General features: G+C 36.4%; 2 protein-coding genes across 2 annotated transcripts; one reads left to right on the forward strand and one right to left on the reverse strand.

The window, feature by feature from the left end:
• Positions 1 to 2,692: 2,692 nt before the first annotated feature.
• On the reverse strand, positions 2,693 to 9,673 carry LOC141484667 (uncharacterized). The gene is made up of 4 exons (XM_074179793.1): positions 8,782 to 9,673; positions 7,442 to 8,720; positions 4,098 to 5,181; positions 2,693 to 2,995 (listed from the first exon to the last, which is right to left on the reverse strand). Exons 1-4 carry the CDS (start codon positions 9,386 to 9,388, stop codon positions 2,693 to 2,695), a joined length of 3,273 nt encoding a protein of 1,090 aa, XP_074035894.1. The 5' UTR covers positions 9,389 to 9,673.
• A 468-nt stretch (positions 9,674 to 10,141) lies between these two features.
• LOC141484669 (stromelysin-2-like) lies at positions 10,142 to 10,570 on the forward strand. The gene has a single exon (XM_074179798.1). It carries the CDS (start codon positions 10,142 to 10,144, stop codon positions 10,568 to 10,570), a length of 429 nt encoding a protein of 142 aa, XP_074035899.1.
• The last annotated feature ends 5,087 nt before the right edge of the window (positions 10,571 to 15,657 follow it).

The following is a 15,657-nucleotide window of genomic DNA, read 5'->3' on the forward strand; positions in this document are numbered from 1 at the left end:
AAGAAAATAATGGTTATAGGTACATCCTCATAGTAATCAACTGTTATTCAAAGTATGTATGGTCAAGACCACTGAGAAATAAAACAGCTGATTCAGTTACTGCAGCTATGGCGAGTGTGTTGGAAGATGCGAAGCATGTCCCAAGGAACTAACAATCTGATCACGGTACCGAGTTTTATAATTCAAAATTTTCATCGCTAATGAGAGAGCATCGTATTAATCATTACTCAACATTCAGCACAAAAAACGCTGCAATTGCGGAAAGAGTCATCAGGACGTGGCTTTATAGACAATTTTCACTTCAAGGCCATTACAGTTGGTTGAATATTCTTCCTAAAATTACCAGTCAATATAACAACAAAGTTCATCGTACCATTGGTATGAAGCCCGTAGACGTAAAACCATCCACAAAAATGACAGTTTATGCAAGATCAAAGAAGCAGCATGGAAAACGTGAAAAAAAAGAATTCAAAATTGGAGATATGGTGCGAATCAGTAAGTTTAAAAATGCATTCGCCAAAGGTTATACAGCAAATTTCACTACTGAACTTTTTAAAGTTGTGAAAATTAATAGTACAGAGCCTATAACTTATGAGCTAGAAGATGTGAATGGAGATCCGATCAAAGGTTGCTTTTATAAAATGGAATTGAATAAAGCGAGAGATCCCAATACATATTTGGTTGAGCGAGTTTTGAAAAGGAAAGGACGTCGCCTATTTGTGAAGTGGTTGGGATTCTCTGGAGATCATAACTCTTGGATCGATGAAAGTTCATTAGTTTAATTGAAATATTATTGTAGTAAATGGAAAAATAAAGACAATATGATGGAATTGAATTTTTATTATTGAATATTAAAGCAATTCATTTATTCAACATATAATTTCACATGTATTGAATATTGACATTAGCTGTGATGGGTGGCACTGTAACCAATGGAATATATGTCCGAATAGCGTTACCATATATTTCTCGTCTTTTCACCTGATCTTCACTGTTCAAACACCAACAATCCCGGAAGTGAATGTTCTCATCGGGATAGAAATCACCAACATTTTCACATAATATTAATCCACTTCTGCATACGGTACATAAATTGTTCCAACAATCTACTTTATAGTTATCACAACGTAGACAACGTTGAATTAGTAACTCACAATTTGCTGCACAGTTCACACAAATATTTCTATAAATTCCCATATTGTCACACACGATTCCTATGGAACATTTGCAGCACTGATGGTGGGGGCATACTTCTGGAGTTGAATTATTTGTCGCCTTCGAAACTTTAATTGGACTCGGAACTTGGGTTGGATTTTTCAATACACATCTACGACACAGACCGGTACATGGATTAATATATGCTTCAGGCCAATAACCTTGACAATTACTACACATTATAACTTGATTGACTTTGATTGGATGACCGCGTACTTTCGGTTTTGAATCCCACTCTTTTGGAAAAGGCATATTAGTATTCACTATTGGATGTCGAAATATTCAACTGATGAATTCAAATGTACTCTCATGAACCTCTCTTCCTATTATAAACACATAGAGTGACAAGAGGAGGGATGGTGTAGTGGTGGGGTTACCACCTCCACAAGAAAAAAAAAACATATAAAAATCGACTCGCAACTCTAAACTCCAATTACTATTCACTAGTGCTAGTAGTACCTTTGACGAAACTTATCGAAAAATAAAAAAAATGAACGCTAAAAAAATCAATGAAGTTTTGATGAGATTGTCTCTCGAAGACGAAAATAATCGGTTTTCTGATGAAGATGATGAACTTCCTCCCAACGACATTATTGATGAAGAGGATGAACTTCCCATCGACGTAATTGAAGAAGAGGATGATATCGTCGAAGGAGGGGATTACATAATCGACATCGTAGATGACATCGACGTAGGAGAAGACGGTATAGCCATGGTAGACGAGGGTATCGATGTAGAAGAAGACGGTGTAGCCATGGTAGATGAGGGTATCGACGATGACCCGGCGACTGACAATGGGAACATCATTATAGGAAGTCGTTGGTTGAATGTCAGTGATACGGTGGAAAATAATTTAGATTTATATTGTGTTACGGACTCTCATGTTCGTATACGAACCATTGATGATACCATCTACATGTTATGTTGGTGCTGTTTTAGGTTTTATTCCCATAGAAATAATAATGGGGGTGAGTATCAACATATTGATATCCATTACACTATTTCGATGATGGGGATGACGCAAACTTTTTGCGAAGCTTGTGACAGGCCACTGACGAACTTTCGTCGATTGGATGCTTGCATAATTTGTAACCATGTACCCTCACAATGATTTGTTTTAATAAATATTATATATTTTTTATTGTTGTTGTTTTTTTTTGTTTAACACTAAACCTTTTGATGGAAAACAATCAAATCCTTCTCAAAAAAAAATTATTGACACAAATAGTGGGTGAACTGAAGTGTATGGTTGGATATCCAAACTGTTACTACTTGATTTCGAATATATCTTCCAATGATTCGTTGAATGTATTGGACTTCTCTATTTTTTTTCTATCAGATATGAGTGATACATATGGGTAATTAGCTTTAAAAAAAAATATTGGGTTAGGTTGAACACTGCCCCAAACCACGCAGTATTCCGTGTGCACCAAACAGATTATGTGCACTCCGAGAAAACTAACCTAACCCAACCATTTTAATCGTCATCTATAATGATTATGTCAGGATCCGGAGAGTCGGGTATCTCGAGGGGGTCATCGAATTGATTTTGTTCTCCGACTTGATCATCCAAATACGGCTCCATAATGTCGGGGCTGGGTGATTCTTCCCGAACTATCAGAAAAAACTCGTTCATCACCCCAAAGTCGGCATCTGGATCCATTGGGTCATCAAATTGGCCATACTCATCAGCTTCATATTCGAAATAACGTCGTTCCTCATTCAAATCAATTTTTCGACCCGCGAATTGAATTAATTCGCGATCGCCGTTGAAATTATTCTGCGGATTCGCGAATTTGCTGTCACGGCCACGGATCCGCGGATAGCCCGCCGATAAAACCGCGGGTCCGCGGCCAAGGCCGCGGACCCGCGGTTTTATCGGCGGATTATCCGCGGATCCGCGGCCGCGGATCCGCGACTTTATCCGCGGATAATTTTAATTCGCGGCCGCGAATTAATTTAATTCGCGGGTCGAAAAATTTTTTGACCCTGCGCACACCGCACAGTTAACAATACCTTAGGAGTTGAGGATATGTAGTTTATTCCCAGATATCGTACAGCACATGTATATATTAAGTAAAACATCACATATATATGAAATAAAATACACTATTTTCTCTATGTATCATCATCAATTGGTTCTTTTTGCAATCCGCTCAGGAGAAAAATTTCACCTAAACTGACCTAACCTAACCAACTGTATGCAATCATTTATATTCACATCTACTTATTCGAACACACTAAATGATAGTTACTTCCATTATTCATCTATTCTTTCCTGTTTTTTTTCATTAGCCAGCTGCCACACCCTTATAAATGACAACCATCAGAAGTCGCAACTTGTGTGAGCTAATGACTAATGATGTAACGTCTATTTGTTGAACTACTCTAATGAATAATTTCTTTCATTATTTATATATGGAAACGTCATATTCGAATTGAATGATGCTGAGGGATGGGGCAAGGTTTTCAGCTTCTTTATTATTAATCAAACTCATTAGTTTTACCATACATAGTTTATTTCTCCTAGATCTTATTTTGAACTAACCCATATTGCAAATAAATACTAACATAGATTGTACTATTTCTGTGGTTAATTTCTACATGCTAAATATGGCTAGAACATGACTAGATTAAAGGAATAAATACTGCCCCAACCTCGCAGTATTCTGTGTGCAACAACCAAAGTATATGCACTCCTTTCAATTCCTTGTTTATTTTTTATTTAATTTTATCATGAAAAAAATTACAACCTTAAAATTAACATGCAAAAAAAATTTATAAAAAACTTAAATATATCTTAAAATTAACATGCACTACATATATACATATATTTACAAATCCATCGGTAAGCCGGCAATCATGTCCTTCCATCGCCGCACCCGAGGCTCGTACTTCTCAATGTAAGCCACTAGCTCGCCTTCAAGTTGATCTTCTTTGCGAAGATCCGCTTCAATGCGAGACAGCTGCTTATCTAATTCCCGCTTCTGAGCCTGAATGCCTTCAATTTTTGCACTCATGGCTCTGCGGCGGGAATCGCACTCACCTCGACGCTGTCGCTTCTTGCTCAATTCATCCATCACAGATCGCATGTATGAGAAAGAATCAACAACTTTCCGGTCCTCACATGTGCTCTGTGACAGATGAACTTCCGCAGCGACCTCTCGTGTGGGCGAAGAAATGTTTTCCTCAGGAAGGGCTGGTGAGGTTGATCTCCCATCCTGATGTAAAGGAGACGGACTAGCTTCCCGATGGACATCTACAACCACTTGCACCTGGTGGACGGGTGCTACAAGGGAGGATGGTCCAGCTTTAGATATTTCCGAAGAACGGGTTGCTTCCGGCCAAGCTCTAATGGCCGTGTTCCTTTCACACCTTTTCCTGAAGACGCTCAGTTTATCGCCCTTCCTCCGGATTGATGGCTTCAACTTCGACTTCGCGGATGGTGGTTTCGTCTTCTTGGAAATCCGCTCTTCAGACTTCACCACCTTGTTGTTGGCCCGTATCCGCTTCTTCGGGTTTTCAAACTCATCCTCGGAGTCGATCTGGGATAACACACCAGGTAGCTGTGCCAACATCACATCTTCCACATCCGATAGATCCAGAAGATCTGGCAGTGGTTCCTCCAAGTTTGGATTCAACGTCTCCAACAACCCTTCCAAACTCTGAGACGTCGGTACCGCCTCGATGGATAGGTCCATCATTGATTCCACTTCCTGGTCTGGGTTGAAATCACGAAAGAGGGACTTGACATTGGAAGTCGTCGTCGTCGGAGCCATCTGGGTCCTAGGTGGCTGGATCACCACGTCCTGATGGACAACCACCCTCCTGCGCATGGCTTCATCTAGCTGGGCTTCAGATAGCGGGGTTCCAGCCATTAACCCCTTCCTGCGCATGATCTCCCTCTCTTGGGCTTCAGTACGAATGGTTCCATCCATCAGGGCAGCTCGTAAGAAAGACATGCTTCTGAAAAAAATAAAATATAAGTCAATACAATATATATATATATATATATATATATATATATATATATATATATATATATATATATATATATATATATATTCCCTCTCTACAACCCCACCATCAGTTGTGCACTGTGTGGGGGTTGTGGTGGGGGTGAAGTGGGAGAGAACGATAACATTCATTAACTATATTCAATTGGTATGAATTTTCCAATTATTGTTGAACATTAAAAAAAATGGGTATATATATTTTTAATATTCAATTAGTTAATTGCTCTTCCAATAATTTAATGAGTAGATCTAATTTTCCATTGCCGACATTGCTTTCATCTTTCAACACTTCCAAAAAAATTCTGAAATTCTGATTGGGGCATGTTTGATAAAACTCAATGTCGTTATGTCCCCAAGGTAATGTCTTGGTGGTATTAGGTATTATGAACCTTTTATCATCCTTATGTGATAGAGCAACTTTATTGCACATCAATGTATATACTTCATGTAAATCACTTCGAAATATATTCATCTTTCGCAATATTGTACCACCTGTTTCAACAATCTTTATGTAATCATCAACTGATATTTGATTTCTTATAACGGATTTTTTGATACCTTTTGCCTTCTTTATTTCATCTGATACACTTTGAACGTGATAAGCTTTGGCACCTGTGCCGTGGAAACTAATGATGGGATCACTCGGGAGTTCATCCTTCATCTTTCCAAGTATCGACTTCGTTACTGGCACATTGAATTTATTATTCATCACATAGTTGGAAGTGTCAAATTTATCAATGTTCTCACTCATGAAATCATAGAAATTATCAGTCATTATTTTCAATATCAAAGAATCCGTATCGGTATATAGAAGAGAAGCTTGAGATCCGTAATGCTTTTTGATGACGTCATAGAAAAAGTCGTAGATAACAGTTTTTGACATATCCAATATGCAAAATCCCAGATATAATGGTTTATTGTAGCAAACCTTAACTCTACCCATATGAATGGCGACAAAGTCTTCCGAAAATATAGATAATGTTTTGAAATTGGGACGAGCTATAAGAGCGTTGGCACCCATACCACTTCTTATAGATTCCCAATGTGTAACAATGCGAATGTCTCTTCTATTATTAACATTCTCCATTGTTTTACCATATATGGAATTCACGTTTAGTTTGAAATAGTTCTTCTCAAACTTATTCTTGGCATTATTTCTTAGGGTTGTATTCAAAACAATATATTTCTTCAACCATGGTGATTGATTGAATCTGAGAATTCTATGAGTTCTCATCACCATCAAACCATTACGAACCGCCTGTTTCAAATTTCTATAGTGAACAATATATTTTTTTTTATCATTCAAATTCGGTATGAGTTTGGGTATTTTAGACTTTGAACCAGGTGGTATAATGCTCTCCACCAAAAATGGCAAATCTGAATGTAAATCGTGCAATTCTATAGGATAGTGCACATCTACTTCAAGAATGTATCCTTGACAGCCATCATCTGGGATGCTATTGATATCTAGCTGACTTATTTCATCGGCGGTCAACCAAGTGAATCCGTCAACAGGTAGTGATTGACACATACTATGGCCATATAGATTGGTTGCATCCAAATACATTATGAAGGATGAAGGTTCGTTGGGATTATAATTCGGAAGAAATTGATTATTTGCAATATGCTTCCTTTCCGAACATTGGCTAACACCGCCACGTATACCATTTTGGAAAAAATGCACCATATCGATATCAGTTAGTAATTCTAACTCGACCCCTGTAAACTTCAACATAGCATCCCAAGATAGACCTGGAGATGTGAAATAATGAGCAGGATCCAATTTGTATGTACCCAAACTCATATTTCTGAAATTTTCAAAAATATCACACAACAACAGAACATCAGATTTCAAGTAAATGTCAGAATATTCACCTAAATCCCGACAATTGAACATGCCCCATACCTGTTTCACTCTATCATAATCCTCATCAGAAATATGCTTCTCATTCAGTTTATCATAAAAGTCCAACTTCGATGGTATACTTGAATAATTCAATTTATCCAGACAATCGATAAAGTTATAAGGAAAAACACCTTTCTGCCTCATTAGCTGAAATTTATCATTTTCTGGAAAATATTTTTTAGTTTCAACAAAATGTTTTTCATCCAAATTATCACCCAACTCTTGTAGAGATGCAGCCGAAAATTTGAAGCTGTCCACAAATCTCAATTTCAAATATTTTTTTTTTATTTGACCATTTCGATACAATGTATTTTCCATGAATAGATGTTTCGTGAAAGAAACATATTTCTCTTTAGTTTGAGCGATAACATCAACTTTATTTTTATCGGTACATAACTCCTTTATGAATAAGTGGCAATCATACCCGCTGAGATTATGGAAAATGATTGGAATGAATTCGGGCAATTTGAAATTGAGATTACAAATGGAATGAGTAGCTCCATTTCTTTTTTTCCCCGTTAGATGGCAATGATCACGTACTTTAATATCACCCTCTTCAAATTTATTTCCACATATCCCACATGTGGTGGCAATATTGAAGTCATGCTCTTCCTCAGCAGTCAAAGGACTCATCGGAACCACATTTTTCAAATATTTGTGATAAATATTGGTTACGTCAGCCTCCAAGTTTGAAACAAACACTTTAGCTGCATCAGCACCTCTGTATAATACAAATTTGGAGATTGAATCATCGAAAGAACACTTTATGATATATGAGAAAGCATATGGTTCATGAAGATAAGTTTTATTCGTGAAAGAGTGTGCAGGATTTGGTTCATTTGTGTGCACTGGTTTCAAAATAGATTCAAAATCAGCATACACAACGAATGGAACTTTCAATTGTTTTTCGAAATTTTCAAATTTCAAAATATTTTCAGGTACACATTTACCAAATTTGTCAATTCTTAAATTAGTGTTCGGTGTTGTTGTTGATATGTGATTACAATCATTTAACTGGTGTCGCAATAAAGCCCGCTCATCACTAAAGTACAATAAACAACCATCACAAAAATATTTTTTGTGGTGGTGTGCAGATATTTGGGATGATACTAGTCTCGATAAATCCTTTATCCAACAATAATGACTATTACCAGATTCGTCTGTGATATTCAATAGATTCACGTGACTGTTAAGCCTAGATTTTGAATAATGTAATGGGCCTACAACTTCATATTCGATTTTGCCATTTTTGAAAGTGTTCTCCAACCCATAAACATTGATAGAGCAATTATTCATAACCTCAAATTTAGGGATATCTTTCAACTTAACTGGAAATTCCATACCTGCTACATTCAATACGGTTGAAAAGTGCGGGTATGACGAAAGTTCACACACTCTCGCACTGGCAGGATATAAAGCTGAAGTCACAGCCCATGCAAAGCAGTAATGGTCCTGATTCACAACATTCACCACACTTTTCTTGGACTCGATGAATTTGGGAAGTTTGATGTAAGAAGATCCACCAAGGGGGCTAAACTTATTAACATTCACCTCCAAATACAAAATTTTCTCAATTGTCCAACCTGAAAACAGAGATTATTTTTCGACACACTCAATTGATGATGTTTAGAATAGATCACATACCTGAATCTCGATGTTGAAATTCCATCGCTTGGGCAGTCAAACTATCAGCAAAATTGTTATATACCACATTCAAATCATTCGATTGATCAATAACTTGATTGGAACTATTGAATGCTTTAACATCACAGTACTCTTTAGTTTGTAGATTGTAGCGCCCAAACACCTCCATATTCACTTTCACAATTTTATGAATGACCAACACTTCTTCCAGTAGTTTCAACACTTTCTGCTTCAATTCATTGAAGAATGTGTTGTAATCCATATGGTGATTTTGACTATCCACCCTATAGCTCACAATTCTACACTTGAACGCTGTGCCTACAATTTTAACACCTTCCCCATAATGCACACATGCATTCGTTCTATGGTGCAAAGTTCTACGATGTACATTCATCTGATCACTTAAAATTGTCAAATTGCAGCACTGGCATGTCTGCATTACCGGAGGTGCTGGGGGGTTTAACCTCATCCTCTTCGGAGTTGATGCTTCTCTATCATTCTCAGTTGATGGTCCTCCATAATTCATCAACGTACATGAATCGCGCTGATGACGACGTAGGTTGTCACTGCGTGTGAAATTTTTCCCACATTCGTTGCACATATACATTTTGTATGAAATTATATGAACCACAAGATTAGGAGGAGAATGCGAACTGAGTGAAACATTCACATAGCACTCCCGTTAAAAGTATTTTCCCCCACTACTACATGTTCAAGGTTATATGACATGCATATATATCAAGGTCGTAAGATGCTCTCCAAGGTTGAACCTCAAGGTCACATATTAGGAATAGCTTGAATTCTCAAGTTCAAATTTCATGTTTAAAGTTATATAGCATACACATAGCTCAAGGTTGATCTTAAAGGTAAAGCACAAGTTCAGAGTCATGTATTGCAGATATAATGGATAAAGTGAAGATCATATGATGTGACATCTTACAAGGTTTAACATCAAGGTCACGTATTGAGCAAGGATAAATCTCAAGGTCGAACCGCATGGTCATATTGAACCTGCATAATGCAAGATCATGAGGTATCTTTCAAGACCAAACTTCAAGGTCACATATTGAGGAACAGACTCAAATCTCAAGGTCGACACCCATGATCAAGCTCATATCATCTGACACGTAACTGAAGGTCATATGACGTCATTCAAGGACAAGGTCAAATGGTGGGGGGAGGTCCTCAAGCGGCCTTAGACAACTACTAGTATTGTTTCAAAATGTTGTGGTAGGCACTCATATTTTTTCGGTACCTCACTACTTGTGAAAATGTGACGAATAAAGAACAAATATTGCAGTATTTATTTCGATATGGTTACGTCGAAAACAATAATTCTCTCACAGATTCCGAATCGACTATGATTAGTTTTCAAGAGAAATGTCTTCCCATAGATGGTACATTGAATTCAGATACTCTGAGTTTGATTCAAAGACAGAGATGTGTAATCGCTGAAAACGCTTTCACGTTTCAAGGTAAATGGAACAAAACATATATCAAATGGTCTTTTCCTCAAGCATCTGCCAAAATGTTGCTTGATGCTGAAAAAGCCTTCAGTTTATGGGAGGATATTTCTAATTTAAAATTCAAGTATGTTCGTTTGACGAATACCGAAAAACCTGATATAACTGTATCAGTGGTAAAAAGAAGACATTCATTCCGCCGAGACTGCATGAGTAATGGAATGTGTCAATCTGAATTTGATGGTCCCGGGAGAATTTTAGCTCATGCTTACCCACCTTCGAATGATGCATGTTCAGAAATTCATTTAGACAAGGACGAATCGTGAGTTGTTGATGGAAACGGAGGTACTAATTTTCTCATGACCCTAACTCACAAAATTGGGCATGTACTTGGATTGGGGCATAGCAGTCAAGAAACTTCCATTATGTTTCCTTGGTACCAACAAAAAACAATCCAATTAGGAAGAGATGACGAATATGCCATTACATCTTTATATGGTCGACGTAATACCACTAGAGTAAAAACAACTCAGCGTTCTACTTCAAGAAAACAAACTTCAACGACAAATACTCCCCAAATAACGAAGAAAACATCAACGGCAAATGCTCTCCAAATAACGAAGAAAACATCAACGACAAATACTCCCCAAATAACGAAGAAAACATCCAACACTCCTGAGATGAAATAAAAAACTTTTACAATGTGAAAATCCCCGATTTTATGTTTTTGGCAAAAGCTCCAGAATTTCCAAATCACAGGCTATATGTAGGTTACAAGAAATATTTATGGAAGCTGGATTTGAATGAGATGTCGATACCTGCGAAACCAGATGAAATTGCTGATTATATGAGTGAAAACGTTTCTGTTAACCAAATTTTTCAAAATTCAGCAGGCGTTATAATTGCGCTCGATAAAAATAGACGTGAATATTATGTGGCAGTATTTCCTAGCCTAGAAATCAAAGAAAATCATCCAATTCGAGTAACATCCGATATAAATGTGATATTCCTAACTAATAGTGGAAAAGGTTACATACTGTATGACAATAAATCATACGTTGAATTTTTTGAAACACCTGGTGTAATAACAAACAAAGGACGGATTTCCGATATATTACCGGAATTCCAGGAGATATCACAGATGCTTTTCGATACATTGATGGACACATGTATTTTTTTAGAAAGTACACCTATTATAAATACAATGAATTCACTCGAAAAATAAGTGAAGCTGGACAATTCAATTGGAATTTATTCGGTGTTCCATGCCCTGCAGAAGGACTTTTGCACCAGCTAAAAGAACTCCTGAAGAAAATTACATCTATTTATCGATAAATGACTATTTCGCAATAATATTTTACTTAATGTAATGAATAAATACTTATGCAATAACTCAATGTTTTTTTTTAATTTTTTTATCACAACCGCTTCAATGCCAAGCTTAACAATCTGAAAATCATTTGAAAAAATTTCTACTCTCAGATTACGAGCATTATCGCATTTAGGTGGTGCCTCATTGTTATGTCACATTTCAAATTGTAAATAGGTAAATATTCAAATTCTTCTTTCTATTTCGAATCGATGAAAATAAATTAAACCAACATGTGAAATTATCGTTATCACTAATTGATTGAAAGTCTGTAACGGGAAATTCAATTTTGAGACACCCTGTACATGTTTTTTTCCCAAACGATGAAACACCCTTTATGGCAACCATGTTTTTTCTTCAATCCGATTTTTCGTTCATTAATAATATTATACCGTTATTTTCCACGCTGACGTATTTGAGACACCTCGTAAATGTTTTTTTTCTCAAACGATGAGACACCCTGTACACATTGAAGAATCACACGCCAAAACGATAGAGCCTCGTTAAAATGTCATGTTTTTAATGACGCATTTTGAGACATCCTGTACACATAGACGTCATGTTTTTTTCTTTAATCCGACTTTTCGTTCATTATTTACATTATACCGTTATTTTCCACGCTGACGTATTTGAGATACCCCTTACATGTTTTTTTTTTCTCAAACGATGAGACACCCTGTACACATTGAAGAATCACACGTCAAAATCATAGAGTTTCGTTGAACTGTCATGTTTTTTTTAATTACGTATTTTGAGACACCCTGTACACATTGACGTCATGTTATTTTCTTTAATCCGATTTTTCATCCTTTATTATTATTATATCATTATTTTCCCCGTTGACGTATTTGAGTCACCCCGTACATGTTTTTTTCTCAAACGATGAGACATCCTGTAGACATTGAGGAATCACACGACAAAACGATAGAGCCTCGTTAAACTGTCATGTCTTTCAAATGATGTATTTTGAGCCACCCTGTACACATTGACGTCATGTTCTTTTCTTTATTCCGATTTTTCGTTAATTATTATTATTATGTCATTATTTTCCACGCTGACGTAGTTGAGTCACATGTTTTTTTTCAAACGATGAGACATCCTGTACACATTGAGGAATCACACGACAAAACGATAGAGCCTTGTTGAAATTTTTTGTAATGACGTATTTTGAGACACCCTGTACACATTGACGTCATGTTTTTTTCTTGAATCCGATTTTTCATTCATTATTATCAATATACAATTATTTTTCACGCCAACGTACATGCTTTTTTTCCTAAACGATGAGACACCCTGTATGACAGCCATGTTTTTTTCTTTAACGCCTGTGGCCATGTTTTTTTTTCAATCCGATTTTTCGTTCATTATTATTAATATATCATTATTTTCCACGCTGACGTATTTGAGACATCCCGTAAATTTTTTTTTCCTAAACGATGAGACACTCTGTATGACAGCCATGTTTTTTTTTCTATTACGTTGGAATGCATGTTTTTTTCTTTAACGCCAGTGGCGTTAACATTGACGTCATGTTCTTTTCTTTAATCCGATTTTTCGTTCATTATTAATATTATAGCGTTATTTTTGTAATTCCACCGCGCTCTTATCTATCAAATGAATCTACTCGATGCTCATTCCATCCTTCTATGCGTCGTTCACGTCGCACACGTCTCTTTTCCATTCACTACCGTAAGTACGTCCCCTAGGGAATACGTAATAGAACTCTTGTATACCCTCTACTGACTAGCTAGGTAAAGTGCTGTACGTACGATGGTGAATACTTTGGGTAGTGTCATTAGGAAATTCTTAATTCTCGATTCTTTACTTCATCATTTTTGAAGACAAAATTATGTCGGAAGCAAATAAGGAGAAACGGCAGTATAGCGCGGAATATATAAAATATGAATTTATTGAAAATCCCACAAATCCATCTTCGCTTATATGCCTTCCTTGTCAAAAAACATTTTCGAATGAAGCGATGAAATCCTCAAGGCTACAAGATCATTTGAATAAAATGCATTCAGATAAAAAAGACAAAAGTGTGACTTAATTTCAAGAACTGGAAAAGAAACACTCAGCTCAGCCGACTGTGTCAAAACTTTTTTCAGCAGCTTCTAAGCAAGACGACGACGGACTCCGAGCTTCCTACAATATCTCCTTGCTAATTGCTCAGACAAGTAAACCTCACTCTATTGGAGAGGATTTAATTCCACTGGCAATAAAAGAAGTAATAACTACTATGCTCCATGAACCAGAGACAGATATTTTCCGAAAAATTCCTTTGAGCAATAGTTCCATGCAAAGACGAATTGATGAGATGGCTGAGAACATTGAAGAGTCTTTGTGCAATATCTGAAGAACTCTATATTCTCAATTCAGTTAGATGAGTCCACTTTACCAACCAATGTCAATGTTGTTGTCATACGTGAGGTTTATTGAAAATGAGAAAATATATCTAGAACCACTATTTGCCAGAAATTTGGAGACGGATACAAAAGGAGAAACCATATAATAGACTGGAAACATTTTGTAATGAGAAAGAAATTCCACTGAAGAATATTATATCAGCTGCTACGGATGGCGCTCCGGCTATGACAGGACGTCACAAAGGCTTCATACCTTACTTAAAAAATAAAATTCCAGATGTGGTCGCTGTACATTGCGTCATTCATAGGCAACATTTGGTTGCGAAATATTTGAGTGAGCGCCTCTCTCAATCACTCCAATATATCATCAAAGCAGTCCATAAAATCCGAAACAACTCTTTAAATGACAGATTATTTAATCAGCTTCGTATTGCTAATGATGAAGATTTCAACCGATTGCTATTTCACACAGATGTGCATTGGTTATCAAGAGGTAACTGTCTTACTCGATTTTACAATCTATTTGACTCTGTAATTGAATTGCACGACAACCTCATCACTTCAAAGAATAATATTGCGTACTTGACAGACCTGTATAAATTATTCAATGATGTCAATCTCCAACTTCAAGGTGACGACGACGAATTTGATTGAAACAAAAAATATCATTGCTGCTTTTGTAGCTTAATTGCTCTTATACAAGAATAATATCGGCAGACGTGAGTTTCGCAATTTTTCTTATTTGTCAGCAGTATCCTTCAACAACGACGTAATCGGTTGCAGATTACCGAACGCGGTGACTTACGGCTGTTTTTGAGTAAATTCAAGCCTGATATTAACAAACTTGTTAAAAATCATCAAATTCATCCTTCAAATTAGATTAATTTCAAAATTCAAATTGAAATGTTAGTTTCAGTAACATGAATAAAAGTTTTACTAATATTACAAAATGGTGTTTTAATTACCCTCATCAGAAAGTCTTATTTTCACATGTCACACATAATTTAATTATTAAAATAATGACTGCGATTGTGATTCTTAAGATGTAGTAAAGTAAAAAAATTTGGGAGTCGCTATAAAATAATTAATTCTCGAAGTGGGCAGTGAACAAAATAAGTTTGAGAACCTCTGATCTGAACTTTGGGATTAATCAGCCGTATATTGTTAAGAAAAATGACCATTGATATTTTCCGATTCCAGAGAAGGAGCCTGAAAATCAGTTACCAAGCCCAAGGCAGCAGGCGAGCAAAGAAGGGTTACAAATAAGGCAGCAGGCGCGCGTGTTAATCAAAAAAAATACTTTTTTCAAATGAAGAAATACATGTGAAGCGAGTTCGAATTGTATCTGCCCGCGAATAGATCAAACAATAATGTCGATATATCAAGGAGGTTACGTACAGCGCCATCTGCCCACGAATCGATAAAGCAATAATGTCAATAATTCTGTCAAATACAGCTTGAGCTGAGAGTTACAAACAAACAAACATACCTACATATATACAGGCGAAGCTAATATAAAGCGTGTAAAAAAAAGGTAATGATAATGTAGGTAATATACTAAACACTAAAAATAATTTCGAAGGTCTTAGGTAGCAGCAATCTACGGTATTGATCAGATAAAAAAATAATAAATTCGTTGGGCTGAGTATCTGTATATGTAGAGTAGGGATGGTGAGTG

The sequence above is a fragment of the Leptinotarsa decemlineata genome, unplaced genomic scaffold, assembly GCF_025532065.1.
Source record: "Leptinotarsa decemlineata unplaced genomic scaffold, Ldec_3_MD MMD2_P_RNA_scaffold_14, whole genome shotgun sequence".
Lineage (NCBI taxonomy): Eukaryota > Metazoa > Arthropoda > Insecta > Coleoptera > Chrysomelidae > Leptinotarsa > Leptinotarsa decemlineata.

Excerpts from the sequence above, each read along its gene's own strand:
- LOC141484669 (XM_074179798.1), top strand. The coding sequence starts at position 10,142 with ATGATTAGTTTTCAAGAGAAATGTCTTCCCATAGATGGTACATTGAAT.
- LOC141484667 (XM_074179793.1), bottom strand. The coding sequence starts at position 9,388 with ATGTATATGTGCAACGAATGTGGGAAAAATTTCACACGCAGTGACAAC. Across the intron at positions 5,182-7,441 it reads CTATTCATGGAAAATACATT|AAGCATGTCTTTCTTACGAG; the intron begins GTATCGAAATGG and ends TATTTTTTTCAG. Across the intron at positions 2,996-4,097 it reads TTGAGAAGTACGAGCCTCGG|AATAATTTCAACGGCGATCG; the intron begins GTGCGGCGATGG and ends GCGAATCCGCAG.